Genomic DNA, 18,196 nt, shown 5'->3' on the forward strand with positions numbered 1-18,196 from the left:
CCCTTTAACGATGGTACTACCAAGCCACTCCTGATGAACATTGAAGTCCCACACCCAGAGTATATTCTGCACCCTCTGCTTCCTGCAAGTGGTGTTCCAACATGATGGAGCACTGATTCATCAGCTGAGTGGAAGCCGTATTTGATATTCATCAGGAGGTTTCCGTGACCCGTGGTTGACCTGGGTTCTGAGTCTGACCTGGGTTCTGAGTCTATGTTGAAGACTTTCCGGCAACTCCCTTCCAACTGTATGCCACTGTGCTGCCCCTTCTGCTCGGCCTATCCTGCTGGTGAGACAATTAGGGTGCTATCTGGGTGGGACATAAGGTATGATTCTGTGAGTATGACTATCAGGCTCTTGCTTGACTAGTCTGGAAGACAGCTCTCCCAATTTTGGCACAAGCCACCAGATGTTATGAAGGAGGACTTTGCAAGGTTGACATGGTTGCGTTTGCCAGTTGCGATGCCAGGTGGTCTGTGCGGTTTCTTTCCTTTTTATTGACTTTATAGTGGCTTGGTGCTACTGGGTGGGGTTTGCTATGTAGTTTGAGAGTCGGCCACTGTGGATCTGGAATCATATTTAGGCCAGACCATATAAGGGCGGCAGATTTCTTTTCCTACAGGACATTAGTGAACCAGATGGGTTTTCTCAACAATCGCCAATGGTTTCATGGTCATCATTTAGACTCTTAATTCTGGATTTTTATTGAATTCAAATTGACAAGCGGCAGGAGCAGAGAATCCAGGTGCCAGTGAAACATGTGGCTGGTGAACCGGGTGCTGGATACAATATGGGCAGCAAAAGGTTATGGGGGGGGTGCGGGATGGAAGGGCAGCCATCAGGGCATTAGAATAGTCAGATTTGGTGGTGATAAAGATATGCGTGGGTGATTCAGCAGCAGATGGATAGACTGGAGATGGTAGTTGGTAATCTCAGTTTGTAATCTTAGTGATGGTTTGGGTTTAAAAATTCATGCTGGTGTCAAATAGGACACCTATTGTGAACATTTTAGCCTGAGACTAGCAAAAGGAGATAGAATCAGCACGGAAGTGATTAATTTGATCTTCCCAATGGTTTACTGATGGAATTGTATATTATAGCACTACTATTGCAAAGCAATATAACCTGTCCACCATGAATATGTTGCAAGCGACCTGTAACTGTTCGAATTTCACTTCCCTACATTTGTGTCATCAACAAACTGTTCCTTTGGAAAAGCTTGTGACTTTAGTGAACACAAGTGATGCATGAAATAATCTGAGCAAGTGTGCTCTGCTGAATCTGTAGGATATCCATGTCGCTTGACGATGATCAACAAGCATTATTCCAGTTCCTTGTTTAATGGATTGAACTATCAAATTAATTTATTCAGTTTGTCATGTACGACAGCAGATTGTACCCACGAGTCATTCAAGCTGATCCAATATAATGCAGCGGGTTTGAACTGGGTTGCAAAACTTAAATGTAAAATCTCTATTTCAAAACAACAAATGAAAAGTTTCATAGTTGAATAAAGCTTTTCTAGCAGCAATGCCTGATGACCTAACTCTGCCAAGATTATCACTTCCTCTAACTGGTCACGAGTAATGCTTGTAAAATAATCAACTTTGTCAGAGGTGATTCATGTCCTCTGCAGTAACATTTGCATGATCCTCACTTGCTGGAAAGATGTAGGTACTTTGAGAAAGAGTTTCTTGATAGAGATATATAGATTAGGAGTGACACTAATTTGTTGTAAACCAGGTTGAGGAACATAGAACATACAGTGCAGAAGGAGGCCATTCGGCCCATCGAGTCTGCACCGACCCACTTAAGCCCTCACTTCCACCCTATCCCTATAACCCAATAACCCCATCTAACCTTTTTGGTCACTAAGGGCAATTTACCATGGCCAATCTACCTAACCTGCACATCTTTGGACTGTGGGAGGAAACCGGAGCACCCGGAGGAAACCCACGCAGACACTGGGAGAACGTGCAGACTCCGGACAGACAGTGACCCAGCCGGGAATCGAACCTGGGACCCTGGCGCTGTGAAGCCACAGTGCTATCTACTTGTGCTACCGTGATGAATGTTCAAAGTTAACAAATATGGCACCTTTCTACATAATAAAATGTCTTACGATGCTTCACAGACACATTATACAGCTAAATTTAAAACCCAAACCACACTAGGAAAGGCAATATCAGGGCAAGTGGCAAAAGCTTGGTCAGAGATGGATTTTGAGGAGCGTCTTGAAGGAAGAAGGAAATGTAGGTATAGATTTGCAGACTTTACTCTTTCACAGGATGTGAGCATTGCTGGCTAGGCTAGCATTTATTGCCCATGAGCTGGTGGTGGTGAGCTGAGGCCTTGAGTTGCTACAGTCCTTGTGTAGGTACAGACACAGTGCTATTAGGATGGGAGTTCACAGGATTTCGATCCAGCAACAGTGAAGGAATAGCCATATATTTTTAAAAGTCCAGGTGGCGAGTAACGGAGGGGAACCTTCGGGTGATGGTGTTTCCATGTGTCTGCTGCCTTTGACCTTCTAGATGATAGCGGGCACATGTTTGAAAGGTGCTATTGAAGATGAATTGCTGCAGTGCATCTTGCAGATGATATACACTGCTGCCACTTTGCATGGTGGAGGGCTTGGATGTTAAGGTGGTGGAAAGAGTGCCAATTAAGTGGGCTGCTTTGTCCTGGCTTCTTGATGGTTGTTGCAGCTGCACTCAACCAGATAAGTGGAAGATTAATCTATCACAACCCTGACTTGTCTTTGTAGTAGACAGACTTTGGGAAGTTAGGAGGTGAGTTACTCGCTGCAAAATTCCTAGCTTCTGACCTCTTTTAGCCATAGTATCCATATGACTAGTCCAGTTCAGGTTTTGGTCAATGATAACACTCAGCATGCTGATTTGAATATCAAGAAGAGATACTCTCATGTTAAAGATGGTCATTGCCTGGTGCTTGTGTGGCATGAATATAACTTTCCCCATATCAATTCCAACCTGAATGTTACCCAGCTCTTGCTACATATGGACATGGACTGCTTCAGTATCTAACGAGTTGTGAATAGCACTGAACATTGTGCAATCATCAGCGAACATCCCCACTTCTGACCTTGTGATGGAAGGAAGGTCATTGATGAAACACCTGAAGATGATTGGGCTTAGGACACTATCCTGCAGCAATGTCATGGGACGGAGATGATCTCCAATAATCACAGTCATCTTCCTTTGTATTAGGTATGTCTCCAACTAGTGGAGTGTTTCTCCCTGATTCTCATTGACTCAGCTTTGCTAGGTCTCCTTGATGCCACACTGTCAAATGCTGCCTCTATGTCAAGGGCAGTCACTCATCTCACTTCCTCGTGTTCAGCTTTCTTATCTATGTTTGAACCAAGGCTGTAATGAGGCCAGGAGTTTAATGAGCCTGGCTGAACCCAAACTGAGCGGCAGTGAGCAGGTTATTGGTGAGTAAATAGCCCTGTTGATGATCCCTTTCATTATTTTGATGATTGACAGTAGTCTGATGGGGTGGTAATTGGCTGACCCTAGGGCCTTTGCATCTGAAAGCGCGGCCACCAATTGTGCAACAATTAAAATTAAGGATGCTTGTGAAACTAGAATAATCAAGAACGCCTGAACAAGGCTTCAGAAACATGTGTTTAAATCCTACCGCAGCAGCTTGGGAATTTCAATTTCAATTAATTAATAAATCTGCAATAACAAGCTGGTATTACTAACGGTGACCATGAAGCTACCACATTGTTGTAAAAACTCATCCGCTTCACTATAAGTCCTTTTAAGGAAGGGAGTCTGCTTTCCTTGACCAGTCTGGCCAATGTGTGACAGAAATATAGTTGATTTCCTCTGAAGTGCCCATCGCACAAGCCACTTGGTTGTATCTACTGCTATGAAAAAAGTAAAAAGAATAAAACTGGATTGACCACTTAGCATTGAATTTGGCACTTGGGCCCTACAGAATCCTGGGGCGGGATTCTCCGTTTTGCCGGAGCCTGGTGGTTTCCCGACGCCGTGGGGCTGCCCCATAATGGGAAACCCCATTGACCGGCTGGCATAACGGAGAATCCCGCCGGTGGGTAGGGCAGAAATGTGGCGGGGTGGAGAATCCAGCCCTTGATCTTTGCCATCTGGAAACTTGAGCCAAAATTGGGAGAGCTACCCCACAACTCGTCAAATTACAGCTCAGTATATTCATACACTTTGAATTGTAGCTTTCAACCAAATCCCAGATTTTTCCCTCATCCTATCCCACAGGCAAGACAGATGTGATGGCACAATGCTATACAATTCAGCGGTAGTTGCCTTGGGAATCCTCAACATTGACTCCAGACCCCATAAATTCTTATGATATCAGGCCAAACATAGGCAAGGAAACCTCCTACTGATTGCCACCTGTCACCCTTCCCTTGGCCAGTGAATGAATACTCCACCATGTTGAACAACAATTGGAAGAAGCACAGCACTAAGGATAGTAAGGATACAGAATGTAGTCTAGGTGGGGGACTTCAATGCCCAACACTGCGTGACGATGTACCACGGTGGCACAATGGTTAGCTCTGCGGTCTCTCAGTGCCAAGGACCTGGGATCAATTCCGGCCTTGGATGACTGCCTGTGTGGAGTTTGCATGATCTCCCTTCTTCCTGGTGCTCCAGTTTCCTCCCACAGTCCAAAGATGTGCAGATTAGGTAGATTGACCATGATTCTTCGATTTCATTCTCAAACAGAAACTTGGAAAGTTGAGGGATGAAGTTGTAGTTAACTTCATATTGCTCTCCGTGGATGCTGTGATTCTACCACTCAGTTGAATAATGTTTGTTCCATACATATTTGAATCCCATTCATTTATTTTCCCAATTATGTTTGTGACATAAGCAAAGAGGCAAATCTTCTTTTGGCCAAAGATTAAATCAACCATTTTTGTAGACCATTCCAAATGGAAGCAGCTGGTCCTTTGATTCCAAAAACCTTGCAGTAACCTTCCTCTTGACAGCCAGATCTCAGTGTGATGTGAAACAAGAACATAATCATGATCAGGCCCCATATCTTCACACAGCGTTACAAACCGATGAGTACAAAATTGATGAGGTTTAGTTTTTTTAAATTATTCTTCATATGATGTGGGTGTTGCTAACTGGGCCAGCGTTTATTGCTTGTCCCTGAGAGCATTTAAGAGTCAACCACATTGCTGTGGGTCTGGAGTCAACTTGTCTGCCAGACTAGGTAAAGACGACAGAGTTCCATCCCTAAAGGACATTAGTGAACCAGATGGGGTTTATTTTACGACAATTGACGATGGTTTCATGGTCTTTAAATTCCAGTTTTTTAAAATTGATTTCAAATTTCACCATCTGCCCTGTTGAGATTCAAACCCAGGCACCAGTCCATTACCCTAGGTCTCTAGATTACTAGTCCAGCGACAATACCACCCCACCATGCCTTCCCAAAGTGTAGTTTATATGACCTGCAGCAATACTCACTTAGTGCTCCGTTCTTTATTTGTACAGTTGTTCCCTGTGAATCATGCAGAGAGCTCAAACAATAGATAGAGCAGCTCTCTTCACTTGATGCAGGTGGGCTTAACTTGTGGCCTGTCATAGATGAAGCACCATCAGTACAAAATGTAACCATGTAATTTCAGGCAATCTCTTTGTCCTCCATGTTCCTCTGTTAACATGCTGATATTCACTGTGCTGTTTTGTAGTCAAGTGAGAGGTGGTGCAGAAAGCTATTCTCCCGCATGAACTGCATAAAAACCAATATAAGGCAGAGTGCCCCTCTGTGCTCGCATCAATTTGAAGAGCAAAAGCAAGCGTGCATTTCAGGCGTTCCACCAATCTGATTTCCTGATCAACTACTATTGTCACAATTTTCCACTTCACAATGTTGTTTGAGAGAGCTGTTGGCGTATTTGCCTCCACCACCCCACCCTTTATCTTAACGGTAACAATTGCGGCAGGTGAAATCAACATTTTTTTTTTGTGTGGAGCTGCTTTGCCTGTGCAATTGGATAGCTTTCCCCAAAAGTTACTCTTTGTGCTTGTTTGAAGATGGTTGTGGTCCAAATTAGCTGAACTGTTGCTGTAAAAGTTCCTCTTTTTCAATGTTGGAAAAATGATTGTGATTCTTGATGTATTCCTTGTGAACAGTCTCCGCAAGTGTAGCTTAAGCTTATTTGGCTTTATTCTTTCCCTAGATAGCACTTGGGAACAAATGAGCATTTTGGCTTTTCTTTGGATTTGACAAAAACACTGGAGCATTCAAGAAAACGTAATCGTATTTATGAATACATTTCTTACCACCTTGTTTTTCTGACAGTTTGCTGGTTGGAGGTAGAAGTTCTGCATAAAACTTTGCCCCTGATGTTAGAAGCAAGGTGCTTTGAATGACTCTCCGTGCAGCTGTTGAGCTAGAGAGAGAAGAGCACAAGGTGGACTGGGAGCTCTAGAACTTTCTGCAGTGGCATCTTCCAGGCCACATCTTTTCACCTCAACCCTCCAGCCATGAGTTCCCTTCTGTTTCCCCATTTGATTTGGATCTTGGATTTGTTTATTGTCACGTGTACCGAGGTACAGTGAAAAGTATTTTTCCGCGAGCCGCTCAAACAGATCATTTAGTGCATGAAAAGAAAAATCAAAATACATAATAGGGCAACACAAAGTACAAAATGGAAATACACAGACACCGGCATCGGGTGAAGCATACAGGAGATGTGTGCTGCCTGCCCTCCTCGCTGCGACTCTGATATTTGCCGAAGCCCTTGAGTACCCCGCATAGTAATGGAAGCAATGCATTGCAGCAAAGGGACAGTTACTGGCCTCGGGGCTCATGACTCCTATCCTCTTCTGGGACCTGAAATGGAGTTGTGACCCAAGGTTTGGGAACAGCTGGTATAGACCTCTGGAACAACACCTCTCCTATTCTTGTGCTTAAATCCTTTTGTGGGATTGCCTTCCTTTTATGCCATTAACCCTCTGCAGCCATGCCGAGTCCTGAGGACTCTGCACTTTTGTTTTCAACTTGTGCTGGTGTGTACATACCTGACTTCCTTCGCCCAAATACCTTCACCCTTCTCAGTTTTAGGACCCTCCCTGAAATATGTCCTAATCTTTAATCAAGCTTTTCTCATCCCTCCGAGTATCGCCTTTGTTTCAGAATCTACCCTTTGTTTCGGAATCTACTTTTGTTAAGCACCTTCAGGATTGTTTTTGGAATATTTTTCTACATTACAGGTGTTATATAAATGCAAGTTATTAAACTAAATTAATCTTAAAAATTACAGTGCCGAAGGAGGCCATTCGGCCCATTGAGTCTGCACCGGCCCTTGGAAAGAGCACCCCACTCAAGCACACACCTCCACCCCATCCCCTTGACCCAGTAACCACAATTAACCTTTTTGGACACAAGGGCAATTTAGCAGAGCCAATCCACCTAACCCGCACATCTTTGGACTGTGGGAGGAAACCGGAGCACCCGGAGGAAACCCACTCTCACATGGGGTGAATGTGCAGACTCCACACAGGCAGTGACCCAAGCCAGGAATCAAACTTGGGACCCTGGAGCTGTGAAGCAACTGTGCTAACCACTATGCTACCGTGCTACCCACAAATCACTGCCCACTAATCATTGCTGTAAATTTGGTAGCTAATGTAATAGACAGCTTTGGGATTGATTTTGTTTGCCATTTAATGTGTGTGTACACATCTTATATAGTCTTGTATATGTTCTGAATGTCCAAGTCATAAAGGCAGTATATGTTCTAATTGTTTTTATTTTAATCTAGTTGGAGGTATGATTACTGCTGATTTTGCTTCTGGATTAGTCCATTGGGGAGCGGACACATGGGGTTCTGTTGACCTGCCCATACTTGGCAAGGTACGTAATACTGTATACCTCAGGCTTTCCTCGTATGCTGGAATTTCTCATTAGTATATGTCATAATATTAAATTTGTTATTCAGACTTGAATGCCATATGCTTAGATTGGTGTTTCTAGCTTGCTTAATGGGATGGTGTCAATCTTGGTGACAGTCCATAAGCTCCTCATATCTGGGTCATGTGTGATGGTAGTAAATGGAAAGCCTAATTGAACTGGTCATGGTGAAATGGAAAACTGAAACTGCATTTGGATTTTGCTCAAGACTCTTTACCCTTGTTTCCGACTCTCTCCCCTTCTCAGCTGCTCACTCAGGCTGAGCATGATAGCGTGCAGTTCAGTGTTCTAATCAGTGAATTTGCCTTCAGACTTTATATGTTGTCAAAACAATAAGTTCTGCAACGTCTTGTCTTCTTTGTAGCTATCCGATTACCTCTGTTAATGATTCTTACCTTTATTTTTCTTGGACTTCTTTTTAAAATAACTCTTTCAGCTTCCTAAACTGTTTTTAAGTAGTCTACGTATCCAAAACTCCAACAACAACTTTGTCCTGGCTGTTTCACTCATCACCCGTCTCACTGACCTTGACGCTCTCTTTTTCCCCAGTATTACAAATGGTGCATGGCCTCAGACCAGCTGTACCTTTAACTTTCTCCAGTCCTATATCCCAGCCAATGTTTAACAGGCCTCTAAATCTGAGCTTTTGTGCATCTGCTCCTTCCCAGGGTTTTTTTAAATTACCAGCTAAACTTTCATCTTAAAATCTGTCTACTTTATTTCCCTCCTGAATCAACAATGGCTAGTTTTATTTTTATCTGCAGTGAAGTGCATCGGTCTATGACATTAAGGATACTATTAAAGTAGTGTTTTTACCATGGTGCCAGTCTCGATCACCAACTACTTGTCAGTATGGTTATGGGTATATTGTCTGCATGCCTTTATAAAAAAAATAAAAAATAAAAAAAAACTTCCTTGCACTGGTGTGGTCACTATTAGCTGGCTACACTGCTTCGATATAATGTTCTCTTCTTGCATGAAGGGTGGTAGCTTACAGTCTGCAGCAGTAACCTCCACCAGTTGTTTCTGGTAGTTGATGGAAATAGCTTGCAGTCTATCTTTTTGGTCCACTTTAAGAATCTTTGGCTCCTTCCACATGTCTGAAAAGCAGCTGGTTGGACACATGCACCACACTCATCTTTTTCTACTTCTTCCGCCTTCGAAAAATCGTCTTTCTAATCAATTAGAAATTATGAATCTGGATGATAAGCTAACTGTGATTTTGGCAAAAATGATAGGCTTAGCCTATGAGTGCTAATGCTAGATTGTATTGATATTCAAATTGATCCACATTTGATGCACATTTATAGATGTTGAAAAAACTGGATTTTGTTAGCTATTGAATTTGCAGATAAATTGTCAATCGTAACAGATGCATACAAATATCTGGGTAGAGTTCTCTTTCAGAGGGTCGATGTAGACTCTCTGGGCCAAATGGCGGCCTCTTGCACTTGGGGATTCTGTGCACCCTGGAACATTTTTTTTGTTTGTGGAATGTAAACGTTACTGACCTGGCCAGCATTGGTCACTCATCCCTAATTGCCCATGAGATGGTGTTGGTGAGCTGCTCCTTGAACCACTGCAGTGTGTACTCTGGAAGTTGCTGTCTGATTTATCAGATGAAAGCGAAGCGCTGATTGGAATACAGTTCTAGATCTTTATGCGCTGTGTGCACATATTTTATTGCAATATTGAAATTGAGCACTGTTAAAATGGAGATATTATCTTGTGATTATAGGTGCACTTTTCGTGCCAAAAATGTTCATAAGCTGCTGGCACTTTTTTTTCCTGTAATTATGTTTCCCTCTCTTCCAGGCTTTCATTAGGCCATTCCGAGAACATCATATTGACCCCACTGCTATAACGAGGCATGACTTCATAGAAACAAATGGCGATAACTGTATGCTCACTGTGATTCCTCTGGCTAACATGGCATACACATTTATTTCTGTATCCCCAGGTATGTTGATCCGAAGCATTGATTACAAGTGCAGTATGACCGGTGAAAAGAATTGGTGTGGGTTTAATCAGGATTAGTTTATTGTTTTAAAGGCTCCCCAACTGGGTAAGGGAGCAGATGAGCCATTCACAACTAAATAAAGATGTTTGACCCGCCACTGAGGAGTGCAGATGTTTGCACCAGAAGGGAATATTTGTACGACGCATTGATTCTAGTCTCATACACTCCAGCTGGAGTCAACCCAGGCCATGACATGTTCAAAATCGTGATTGCTACAGACCAACAATGGGGGTGGAAACTGCAGTGTGAAGCCAACTTTTGTAAGATGTATAGATCTACCATTAGTAAGAATCATAAAATTTACAGTGCAGAAGGAAACCATTTGACCCGTTGAGTCTGACCCGTCGAGTCTGCACCGGCTCTTGGAAAGAGCGCCCTAATTCAGCCCACACCTCCACCGTACCCCACGTAACCTTTTTTTTTTTTTTTGGACACAGTAGGCAATTTATCATGGCCACTCCACCTAACCTGCACATCTTTGGACTGTGGGAGGAAACCGGAGCACCCGGAGAAAACCCCGGCAGTCACGGAGAGAACGTGCAGACTCTGCACAGACAGTGATCCAAGCCAGGAATCGACCGTGGGATCCTGGAGCTGTGAAGCAACTGTGCTAACCACTGTGCTACCATGCTGCCTTTAAGGCAGAAGAAAATGTGTAAATGCTTACAAAAAGATTTAGCAGGTGGATGAAGAATGAACAAATGGAGTGCTTTGTTACCTCTAACTCTTCAAGCAATGTCACTCACAGGAGTCTGCGTTCTCCTGCCATCTGCAAATTAAACAAATTGGGGGTGAACTGCATCAGGTTGGCATACATTATTTAACTTGGAGGACAACATTTGAATGTAATCCATACGGTGTGGTGTGGGAATGAACATGGATGGCATGGTGGTACAGTGGTTAGCACTGCTGCCTCACAGCTCCAGGGATCCGGGTTCAATTCCAGCCTTGGGTGACACTGCAGAGCTTGCACTTTCTCCCCCTGTCTGCGTGGGTTTCCTCCGGGTGCTCCGGTTTCCTCCCATAGTCCAAAGATGGGCAGGTAGGTGGATTGGCCATGCTAAGTTGCCCTCAAGTGTCCAAAAAGGTTAGGTTGGAGGTAATGGATTAAGTAGGGTGCTCTTTCCAAGAGCTGATGCAGACTCGAAGGGCCGAATGGCCTCCTACACTGTAAATTCTATCTATTCTATCTTCTATCCAAACGTGACAGTGCAAGCTATTGTAATGGCTTTTTACGTAACTATTTGCAATCTCCAGGGTAAATGTCAAAGTATCTGTACATGCAACACTTTTCATGCGCACTTTACTTGTGATGTACAAATATAATTAAGATTGACTATTGATTATGAAGTCATTAGTGCCTGTGTGCTTCTCAGATGAAAGATTTAATAGCTTTTTTATAGAAATCTGGTAAACGTCCTACCTGTAAAGCAGGTTTTTCATTTGCTTGTAGCCTTTTTCTAATTTCTCCATTCCTTTTTCATTAAAATGTTGTTTTCCGGTTTCTGAACAGGAAACTGCATTCTACATTTTCTCCCAAAACATCATTTTAAAGTGACTTACTCTACTATCTTTTCTTTTAATTGGATTATAAAGAACTACTGTCTCATTTGAACTCAACCCAATGTTCTTGGTGAGTTGGAGGCCAGTAAGCAGTGCCCCTTCATTCCCTAAAATACAAATGTCAAACTGCTTGCCCCCATTGCACAGCATTGAGAGCATCCATTATGATTGCAGTTCCTTGCTAGTTTTTGAAATGCAATGTTTGGGACATGTTTAATCAACTTTAGATATCATCCCATTTAATTAAATGTTCAATTTAATTATAATGGATGTCATTTTGAAGATTCTCTTCTACCTCTCTCATTTCACAAGAGGAGAAATTGCTGAAGAGCACCACCTACAGGGTTATTGGAGTTTCAAGGCAAAGTGAATCTTTGTGGTGCATTAATGAAATAACGAGTAAAGTCACTTCCGAGTTTATTGGGATAATCTTTTGGCGATTCAAGAGAAATTTGCTTTTTAAAAAGGAAAACCTAGCAACATTTAAGATTTGGTTATTAAATGTATATTTTCTACGACCAAGAACTGTTCTGAAGCTGTGAAATATGTTTGGTTTTATAGGCATTAAATTTGTATTTGAATCAAAATCAATTAAGTTTTTAGTTTGAACACTTTTATGCAACTAAAATATATTTCTCGCGGTGGCTAGAATGTGACTTAGAATTTGGATGGAGTGATGTGATGGAAAGCTGGTCTTGCAGCAACAAGGTAGAAAACCCGTTTCATGAGAGTGGAGATAGAGACATAGGTGGAGGAGGACTGCGACGGAATTTGTAGGTGGGAATATCTTCGTCTGGGATGCTTAGAACCTTAGTTAGGCCACACTTGGAGTATAGTGTTCAATTCTGGTCGCCACACTACCAGAAGGATGTGGAGGCTTTAGAGAGGGTGCAGAAGAGATTTACCAGAATGTTGCCTGGTATGGAGGGCATAAGCTATGAGGAGCGATTGAATAAACTCGGTTTGTTCTCACTGGAACGAAGGAGGTTGAGGGGCGACCTGATAGAGGTATACAAAATTATGAGGGGCATAGACAGAGTGGATAGTCAGAGGCTTTTCCCCAGGGTAGAGGGGTCAATTACTAGGGGGCATAGGTTTAAGGTGAGAGGGGCAAGGTTTAGAGTAGATGTACGAGGCAAGTTTTTTACGCAGAGGGTAGTGGGTGCCTGGAACTCACTACCGGAGGAGGTAGTGGAAGCAGGGACGATAGGGACATTTAAGGGGCATCTTGACAAATATATGAATAGGATGGGAATAGAAGGATACGGACCCAGGAAGTGTAGAAGATTGTAGTTTAGTCGGGCAGTATGGTCGGCACTGGCTTGGAGGGCCGAAGGGCCTGTTCCTGTGCTGTACATTTCTTTGTTCTTTGTTTGTTCTTTGATAGTGAGGAGAGTTGAAGATGTCAGTAAATGAAGCATTGCAGTAACCTAAGTATTTGAGTGGGGTGGTGACTTGAGTAGGTAATGTTCAAGAAGTTGGAAAATAAAGTAACTTTAGTGATGAAATTCAGCTTGCACTCTAACAAAACACCAAGCATGCGTTCAGCCTGAGCAAACCAGTGAGCTTCATGGAATAGAAGTCTTTCAAGGTTGAGAGACAGAGTTTTGATCTGTAAGGGAATCAAAGGTTTTGGGGATAAGGTGGGAAAGTGGAGTTGAGTATTATATCAGATCAGTCATGATTTTGTTGAATGGTAGAGCAAACTCAATGGGCTAACTTCTTAATCTTCCTTTGTCATTTCTGGAACCATTCTTGTTAATCTTTGCTGAATTCACTCTAATGCCTTCACATACTTTCTAAATATATATATATATATAATAAAGTCCTGACACCAATCCCGGAGGAGCTCCACTATCAACCTTCCTTCAGTCCAAAAAGAACTGTTCACCACTGCTTTGTTTCTTGTCACTCAGTCAATTTTGTCAGCCAATTTTGTATCCATGTTGTTATGTCTGTTGTGTAGCAGTTTATCAAATGCTTTTTGTAAGTCCATGTACACCACATCAACTGTACACCCTCATCAATCTTCTTGGATTTTCTCATCAAAACACTCAAGAAAGTCAGTTAAACATGATTATCCCTATACAAATCCATGCCGGCTTTCCTTAATTAACCTGAAAAAGGGTGACATTTGCAGTTCTCCAGTTAAGTTTTGCACTGATGATATTAGCTGTACCTTGTTTTGCATTTTCATTGTAGCTCTTCCAAATGCAAACGTTGGTATGCTTTTGATCAAGAGCTGTATTTTGTGCCCGGTGAGGCTGTTTAATAATATTATTATGGAAGTAGTTCCAAAGCTCCAGGGTGAACCAGATTAATGTTGATTTACAGTAATCTTTAAACTGGTTGTTTAAAGTAAATGCCGACTTATAAATCAAAATTCATGTTGAGTAATGGTGTGGTATGCATATGTACTTGAAAATAATGGTAGCTAGTGTCTTTCAGCTTGTATGCTGCTAATGAAGAAATGTTTCCTTCTACAGAGGCCATGAATGATATATATCCTTGGGAGTGCTATGTCTTTTCTCTTGGGTTATTTGTGACACTGACCAACCAGATTCACAAATGGTCTCATACGTATTTTGGACTTCCATCATGGGTCTGCTTTTTACAGGACTGGCATATTATTCTACCCCGAAAACATCATCGTATTCACCACGTATGTCCACATGAAACCTACTTCTGTATTACCACAGGTCAGCAATTTATTTAAAGTTTCCTCATTATTACTTTGTACAACCAAAATTCAGATCGGCTTTCTGATGTAATCTGACAATCCACTTTTGGAGGGAAGGAAACTGGGGTGATCATTCATTGGCATAATTAATGCTAGATTTCTCAAATTCAATTTTAAAATTCTATTGCGATTTGACTGTCAATGCAATGTCAAAGCATTTTTAGATTTGCGAAGGTATGGCAAAGCCAAATTCACCGGTAGGACCTCTGCTTCTTATTTTGTAGGATTAGTCAAGGCACCATTAGTGCAAAAAAAAAACAAGCATTTATTTCATGCCTTGGGAAAGCAGGAAAAGAGTTCATTTCTGTGATTGGCGATATCTTGACTTCGGGGTGCTTAATGAAGCCTCCGTGATTTTTTTTGTGTTAGGTCCCCTTCTGTACTCAACATTGGCACGTCTTGAAGCCTGGAAACGGGCTACCTGACAGAACTTTAAACCTTGCATATGGTGTTGGGAGTGTTTGAAGTGTAGGGAAAATGCAGATTATTATGTAAAATACATCTGTAGCTTTTTTAGTATTTTACTAAGAAGCCAGATGTGAAATAAATACAGTTTGAAGCTAAGTGTATATGATCCAGGCTCTAGCTAAATGTCATATTTGAAGGAAAATAGTTTTTTTTTTAAATTAAAGATGCCACTTAACTGTATATGGTATTTATGGTGGTCCTTTTAAAATTCAGTGGACTAATATTTATGTTTTAATTTTTTAAGGTTGGCTTAACTATCCCCTGGAGAAAATAGGATTCTGGAAAACGCTGGAGGGTATCATCCAAGCATTAACTGGAAATAAACCCAGAGTAGATGATTTCAAGTGGACTCAGAAAACAAAGTAACCTTTTGCCAATGTTTTGACTTTTTAAAACTACTTTTTGCCAACTAATTGCACCAGCCAAATATCTGAATGCAGTCTGAAAATGATGCACGCTGGAAGCGCATTCAACTCCAAAAATGAGGACTCTTGGAAATCTGAAGATGTTTGAAAGAACTTTAAAGCATTTGAATAGTGACCATTTTATGTAGCCATGCCTGTTTTTCAAATTAACATTCACATAATGTAACATGAACACAATGTGTGTTGTACTTGACATTTCAAGAGGTCAATGGAAATATGTTCTAGGGACACAATTGTATAGCTGTGGATACTGGAATTTCATCTTGGGGATGGAATTGCTACAAAATTGCAATGTCCAAATGGTGCTTGCTTGTTTTGTCCATTATAACACTGACAAAGGCCTTAAAATAACTTGTTTGCCAGAAATATTTAACTTTATTATTTTGAATGTGTGTATATATTATATAGATATATATATATATAATATATATAGTTAAAATGTAAAACTGCTGCATACTATTATTGTTGAATTTAAAGTCATACTTTACAAATGTTAGTAATTTGGCCTATGATCTTTTTTATCATAGCTGCTTAAAATACAAGTAGGATTTAACTTTCATTGAGGATTGGCTCAATATTTCTAATGTCTCCATTCTGCTGTCCAGTATTTTACAATTTAGAACTATTGTGGAAGCTTTAAGGTTTTAAAGCACCTTGCCACAGGGTTCCAACGCTTTATAAGATCTAGGAATATAAAATACTTTGCACATCATCAGAAATTTAACTTTGTTTGATTTTTAGTACCTGTTGACAAAATGACTTCATGTAGTTTTATGGCTTCAAATACAATTGCCAAATAGCAAATTAAGCCATTCGTGATATTTGTAAATTATTTTTGAATCCAGGTTCTAGAATGAAGGAATATTTGCATTTTACTGGAAAATTGTCTGAATATTTTGATACCACTCAAATACTTGTGTAACTACTGTAAATAAAGCCAAGTCCAACAATAATGACAACTTGGAGCCTGCCTCATTAGCGATGTTACCATGATTTGAACTAATAAAGTATCTCCAGTCTGAGAACTAGCAAATTTGCATAATCAAGTTCTTGGGTTTACTCACTTCAACCACAGTGAGGGAATTCTTGTTTTTAGAACATCCCACATTCTCAGCTCTTTTAATTAAAAATATACAATTTATCATATTTGTATCTATTGCATATAGTTTTTGACTCGCACTCCAGGCTTGAGTCAGTTCCTACTGTCTCTATTTTTCTTTCTTGCCTTGCCTCCCCTCAGGCCCTGCTCTCCTGTTCCCTTCCCTTGAAGTCAGCATTTATTTCTCTACTTTTGGTTTATTTGCTTTTCTACCATGTCACAATTCCAGCTTACAGTTTCCTTCTGTGTCTCTCTTGGCACACTGAAGTTTGAGACGCCTATCAAGGCCTTATGAGCAGCTGCCCAACCACACCTTACTCTATCTTCCTATCAAGGAATAACCTTGTAGTCCTTCCCATCTCATCCACTATCATCACTTTGGACTCTTGTCAGTGGACCAGCAATCACACCTCACATTCTCTTCCATAATGTCCATTCACTCAACTGATTCCTTGACATCTACGACCATATTGTGCATAATTGTACTGTACTGGAATTCTACCTTTTACTGAAACTTCCATTGTGCTAAAGTCGCCACCCCTAGCTAAAGTCTCAATCATTGCCCCACCTAGCATGTGACAGTGAGTCCTTTATCAAATTGCACTTTGGCCTCTTATTTTTCACCTGAAGTCCATTTTATTTTGCCTCTTTTTAGAATCCTCATTGGCTACTGCTCTTCCCCAGTTTAATCACCAATGGATTCTCCCACCTTTCTTCCCTTAGCACTCATTTTTGACTCCTCCTCAATGCATGTGATTTTCAACTTGGCTTCCCTCTCTTACATTCACAAGCTCCTGTGGTCCCTAAATCACCCTCCATAGAAATTCTCCTGTCAATATAGTTGCACCTCGCCTGGCCTCGCAACACTTATGATATTGATCATAGTACAATCCAACGTTGACCATTTATTTGTATCCTTCACCTCGCATCCCTTAAACTCTTCCTACTTGTCATCATCCCTGGAGCAAAGGAACACCAATGCACTTCCTAAATTTGAACTGCCTCACCATTTGGTCCTCCTTTCACTATTCTGCTCAATCACACCTTCGCATCCAACTTAAGTGCCTGGTTCACAGCACAATTTTTGGTCTTTTCCATTCTAGTTGATACCAATGCCATGGCCCTAATCTTTGCACCCTCAAGCGCAAGGAATACAATTGGCATATATCCAATAAACCACTGTTGTACCATTCATCACCAGATCTAACTAGATTGTTAAATACTGATGGACCTTATTTCCTTTGTCATAATCTCCCTCTATCCCAGGGTTGTCCTGGACAGCAAAGAAAGCCCAGGTTATTTTCTCAACCACCAACCGTTTGCCAAAATCCTCCACGACCAGCTCCGTTCTCCTTCCAAACCAAAATCACATTCTGATTCCTCTCTACCCTAACAATTAACATGAATCTTTCTTTCTTTCCTAGCCCCTTCATACTCTTTGTGAAGTCCTGTTGCCCAAGGGATTCCTTACATTCAGCTTCACTTCCACTAAACTACTGTCCACGAATTCCCTTTCTGGCCTGCATGCAGCTGACATTGCAAATGGTTTCCTTCTTTCAAAACTGGCATTAGCATTTCTCCCCTGAGGAGACAAAATACTCACTACTCTTATCCATTGACACTAGAGAAAATAGATTAAAGGGAGTAAAGTCGTTATATAGGTCATCCGCTGCTTTGCAAAACAATGCCTATCTTGCCTTCAATGTCATGTTTGAATATCCCCAATCCGATTCTGCCACACTACACAAAACAGCGTTAAACAAAAGTCGCAATGTTGTATTATCCCTCTCTACACCTTCTGGAACCATCACCTTTGGTCCCTGACACGCATACTGTACCGTTACCACCTCATCAACTTTGTCTCCTGCCCTGGCTATTGCCTTAAATTGAATTAGACTGCTATCAATCTGTCTTATTCCATCAGAGCTATATTTATCTTC

At 41.4% G+C, this 18,196-nt stretch overlaps 1 protein-coding gene across 1 annotated transcript in view; it reads left to right on the plus strand.

Moving 5' to 3' along the window:
* LOC140428361 (plasmanylethanolamine desaturase 1-like) overlaps positions 1-16,190 on the plus strand; it is a 33,482-nt gene extending 17,292 nt beyond the window's left edge. Inside the window, exons 3-6 of the mRNA XM_072514742.1 lie at positions 7,793-7,884; positions 9,757-9,901; positions 14,011-14,223; positions 14,977-16,190. Coding sequence (XP_072370843.1) covers positions 7,793-7,884; positions 9,757-9,901; positions 14,011-14,223; positions 14,977-15,098 — 572 coding nt within the window. The 3' untranslated portion in view covers positions 15,099-16,190. The remainder of the gene's footprint in view (positions 1-7,792; positions 7,885-9,756; positions 9,902-14,010; positions 14,224-14,976) is intronic.
* The last annotated feature ends 2,006 nt before the right edge of the window (positions 16,191-18,196 follow it).

This window comes from Scyliorhinus torazame, chromosome 8, assembly GCF_047496885.1.
Source record: "Scyliorhinus torazame isolate Kashiwa2021f chromosome 8, sScyTor2.1, whole genome shotgun sequence".
NCBI classification, from domain to species: Eukaryota; Metazoa; Chordata; class Chondrichthyes; order Carcharhiniformes; family Scyliorhinidae; genus Scyliorhinus; species Scyliorhinus torazame.